Here is a 5038-nt window from a genome sequence, read left to right on the forward strand (position 1 = left end):
AGCCACAGCGTCATGCATGTTGCGATGTAGACTTTGGTGAGCCTGCACCTCGACAGCACGTCTTTGAGCACGGCCAGCGAGGCCGCCGTCCCCTGTAGAGTCAGCTCCACGGAAGTGACCAACGCCACGGGAGACAGGGTCTTGTTCCAGCTCGGCCAGACCGTCTCGAGTATGGAGTCCGCCAGATGGGCCTCGATGCCGAGGCATCCGGTGAGATAAGCGGACCCCTTTTGAGCGGTGTCCAACAGCTGCACGCTTTTCATTTTTAAAAGCATGTAGTTGGTCGCTATCCCAAAGTTCTGCAACATTTCCGGGGTGCTCATGGCCGAAACGAACATAAAATGCGAGAGGAAGGCGGTTGTGACTACCATGAATTTGTATTTTTCGCACAGCTCGTCCGTGTCCCACGTTGTCACTATAGTGATTATTTTGTCTACGATGAGGCCGCAGCGGCATTGGCCGCAGTTCATGGTTTCCTTTAGAAAAAAGTAATATGTGTATGTCGCTCTTTCTCACGCGCTGTATTTTCTTTCCTCTCTGTATCTTGTAGATATTCGGATTGGAAGAAATGGAAATAGGCGACTTGGAGTGCGGACTCCAGGAGGCCTTTTGCGCGCTCATATATTTGCACGCAAATGCCATGAAGACCGCCTTCAGGGTGAACTGGAACGCCGTGCCCGTATACATCATCATAGAGCAGAACACCTACATGGAAGAAGTGGCGATCCTCCTCTCCCGGGTCTTGCACAAACTCAACCACCCGATCACCGGCGGGTTTCTGGCCTACGGCTACCACAAGCGGGATTCCCGTCAGCATAAGATATATCCGGGCAAGCACGTGGGCCTGAACAAAATAGAAATGGTCACCCATCTGCACTCGAGCATCATGGCCTACAACGTGGGTTACATGGAGACCGTGGTTTCCTTTGGCGAGATGTTGACCGGAGAGGCCAAGGTCCGCAGGACGCGTCTGCAGCAGAACGTGCCCCTGAGCAATCACAACACGCAGACCGAGCCCGGGATGGTGTCCACGGACATAAACAACATCATGCCCAACAACCTGATCCAGCAGGCCACCGACAGTAGCTTCATGTTCGAGGTGGACGGCCCTATCATGTCCCGGAACAACATAGCCAAGGGCGAAAACCTGCTGAAGAAACTCAGGGTCGAGCTGTCCGAAGTGTCCACTCTGAAATGCAGCAACAAAGTCATCACCGGGGGGAAGCGCAAGCTGGGCGGAGAGTACTCGAAAGACGACATGTTCGCCGCTCTCATACTGGTTGTTCACGGGTACAGGGAGATAGTCAACAGCGACCAAAGCGTGTACTTGTCTAAAACGGCTATACGAGGGAGTCAAAGAGACTGCTGATTGCAGAGGCTGACGGCAATCCTCCAGAGCCTGGTCAGCCTGACGTTTCTCGATTTTCTCGTTTTTTGAGTTTTTCGTTACCACAGTTGCATTGTTGCTTGCTCTGGATGGATCTTTGTCGGTACTCTTGTCTAAATGTAAAGTGTCTTGAGATAACTTGTTATGATTTGACACTTAAAATAAACTTGACTTGACTTGACTTGACTCCCGGCTCTGTGACTTGGAAACCGGGCGTGCGAGCGCGGAACTCTCGGATTCGGTGTCGACAGTCAGAGAAAAGTCTTTATTTGTCCGCCTTGGAGTGCTCTTGGGGCTGCTGGCTGTCGGGTAGTGGCATGCACAGCATATGTCCGTGTCCTGTTTAGGATTTGACCCCCACATTTTATGTTGGGTGTTGGACAGCAACTCTGGCGCTACCTCCGTGTGAAGTACGTTCACGGCATTGAGAATTTTTACGGCGTCTCTGTATCCGTGCCACCGACAACAGCGGTGCGGTTCGGTGGGATTGACGTGCGCAGCAGCCATGGTCTTCACACTGACGGACTTCACACTGACGTTGTCGGAGCCGACACCGATCCTGCCGTGTGAGAGGCTCCCGCAGTGTGAAAGGGGTGCGAAATGTGGGGCGGGGGGTGGCTTTGCTTTTAGTCAACCTGGGCTATAAGAATGCCAGTGGGTTTTTTTCAAGTTTGGTTAATAAGAATTACACACAAGAGAATGTTTTATGCGCTTTGGTGTTTATTTCATACAATACAGAGTATATAAAATGATCCCCCTCTGTCCCTCTCAGGTGGGTCCCAAGTGTTAAAGCAGAGTAGACCTACCGTGTGTGTGTGTGCGTGTGTGTGTGTGTGTGTGCGTGTGTGTGTGTGTGTGTGTGTGTGTGTGTGTGTGTGCGTGCGTGTGTGTGTGTGTGTGTGTGTGCGTGTGTGTGTGTGTGTGTGTGTGTGTGTGTGTGTGTGTGTGTGTGTGTGTGTGTGTGTGGGTGTGCGCGCGCGGGAAATTCCCCCCCGTGTTCTGCTATGGGAGGCTGAGCGTGGGAAAGTCCCCTCTACTCTGTGTGTGCGTGTGTGTGGGTCACGAGAAAATCGTGACCTCGGCATCGCATCCGCTTTGCACTGCCGGACGGACTCCCGGGGCCGCGAGTGCGCCGCAGCGCACTGCCTATGCGGGGCCCGAGTTCACGAAAAAATCGTGAACTCGGCGCCCCATCCGCTTTGCACCGCCGGACTCCCGGGGCCGGGAGTGCGCGCAGCGCACTGCCTATGCGGGGGCCCGAGTTCACGAAAAAATCGTGAACTCGGCTCCCCATCCGCTTTGCACTGCCTGTGCACTGCCTATGCGGGGCTGAGTTCACGAAAAAATCGTGAACTCGGCGTCCCCATCCGCTTTGCACCGCCGGACTCCCGGGGCCGGGAGTGCGCGCAGCGCACTGCCTATGCGGGGGCTGAGTTCACGAAAAAATCGTGAACTCGGCTCCCCATCCGCTTTGCACTGCCTGTGCACTGCCTATGCGGGGGCTGAGTTCACGAAAAAATCGTGAACTCGGCGCCCCATCCGCTTTGCACCGCCGGACTCCCGGAGCCGGGAGTGCGCGCAGCGCACTGCCTATGCGGGGCTGAGTTCACGAAGAAATCGTGAACTCGGCGCCCCATCCGCCTACCGTATTTACCACTAGCTACGAGCTGTCAGTTTTTTTAAGTTCGTCACATCCATCGCGGTGATACAAATGGCGCTCTGGACAGCGAGTCTGCGCGACGTGCAGGCAATGCCATACGAGTATGCTTGCGTGTCCGTCGGACACCGGTTGTACTGCTTTGGCCGGCACAGGAAGCCACGGCTTCGGCCACGCGGGCGACGTCGTCCCCGAACACATTTCGGAGAGGATGACATTTGTGCAAAGGACCCCTTTTCAACACGGTGTCCTTGAGTTGGACATTGCTTCCGGCCACAGCAGGAGGAGGGACGGGAGGGAGTCCAGCTGACATTCCCACCCTCCGCTCCAACCACACAGCCGTACTGATAGGAGACACCGTCTACATCTGGGGAGCAGCAGAGTAGACCTACCGTATTTACCACTAGCTACGAGCTGTCAGTTTTTTTAAGCTCGTCACATCCATCGCGGTGATACAAATGGCGCTCTGGACAGCGAGTCTGCGCGACGTGCAGGCAATGCCATACGAGTATGCTTGCGTGTCCGTCGGAGACCGGTTGTACTGCTTTGGCTGGCACAGGAAGCCACGGCTTCGGCCACGCGGGCGACGTCGTCCCCGAACACATTTCGGAGAGGATGAAATTTGTGTTTTCTCGGTACGCGTTTTCGACACGGTGTCCTTGAGTTGGACATTGCTTCCGGCCACAGCAGGAGGAGGGACGGGAGGGAGTCCAGCTGACATTCCCACCCTCCGCTCCAACCACACAGCCGTACTGATAGGAGACACCGTCTACATCTGGGGAGGTATAATGCGAGAGGGGATATGGCCAAGGTGGAAGTGTTTCGACGATCTGTACGCCTTCGATACGGACACCCACGGATGGCGCAAACCCAACGTGTCCGGGTACACTCCGGAAGGCAGGTACTGGCACTCGGCCTGTGCCGTGGGGGAAGTCATGTATTTATACGGAGGATACACCAAATCACCTGGGCAGCCTTCCCGTCACATCAATGACATCTACACTTTAAACACCAGCACCATGACCTGGTCCTTGATTAATGCAAGAGGCCCTGGGCCACCTACCTGTTACCTCTCTACCACTACCATGGGGACAGAGGTGTTTGCACTCTCACGTCAGGACTTGAACGTGTTTGACACAACCAGCAACCTCTGGAGGCACGTGGCCCGTACCCCGGAACAGCTCTGGGAAAATTCGGCCTTTGCCTACGGCGGAGAGCTGTACACGTTTGTTGGTCCCCAATGGGGGGAAAAGATACAATCCCTGTGGAAATTCAACCCAGAGACCTGCACCTGGAAGAGAGTTACGCCCAAGGGGATAAGGGGATGCCGTGTAGATGTGAGCTATGGGTGGCGGTGTTTCCTGGTGAGAGATATTGTCATCGTCTTCGCCGAAGGACATCTCGACGATGACGTTTTCTACTTTGACTTGTCAGTGTTGGATTTAAGCCCCAGTTTGAAGACTTTGTGCAAGGTAGCGGTTATTCGACATGGCCTGACGCAGCTGGAACTTCCTCGCAAACTCAGAGAGGAACTGACAGCCATGACCGCGGACAGCGAGAGCGCGAAAGACTGGCACGCGGCACAAGCACACTAGACCCTGCTTTTCCACATCTTCCCCCGGATGCGAGAAGCGTGCTAGGGAAAGAGACCTTACAAATGTATATATAATTAATGAATGTGACTTTTTTGGCATTTGTGTTATTAAAACCCAATACGACTGAAACCCCCTTATACTAAGACATGTTATAATCTATGAATGTAACGCTTCCAACTTGTGTCATTAAAACCCAATGTATTTCATCCATCGACTATTGTTTCTTGTGTGGTTTTCCTCTCTCAACATATTATTCTGTTCTGTGTTTAAGGGCAATTGGTTTTGACGGTGGTGGTTGTAGTGGTAGTACAATCGTGGAGAACCATGGGGCGTTTAGTTTATTGGTCATTGGTACACAGCACAAGTTCACACGAGCAACAAAATTAAAAGCACAGTACT

General features: G+C 53.7%; 1 protein-coding gene across 1 annotated transcript; it reads left to right on the plus strand.

Moving 5' to 3' along the window:
• Positions 1–3502: 3502 nt before the first annotated feature.
• On the plus strand, positions 3503–4639 carry LOC308288693 (kelch domain-containing protein 3-like; the record flags this gene model as incomplete). The annotated part of the gene is made up of 1 exon (XM_080730163.1): positions 3503–4639. The coding sequence occupies one exon, from the start codon at positions 3503–3505 to the stop codon at positions 4637–4639; it is 1137 nt and encodes a 378-aa protein (XP_080586289.1).
• Between the last annotated feature and the right edge of the window lie 399 nt (positions 4640–5038).

Source organism: Nannobrachium achirus (assembly GCF_963921795.1).
Source record: "Nannobrachium achirus genome assembly, chromosome: 7".
Taxonomy (NCBI): domain Eukaryota; kingdom Metazoa; phylum Chordata; class Actinopteri; order Myctophiformes; family Myctophidae; genus Nannobrachium; species Nannobrachium achirus.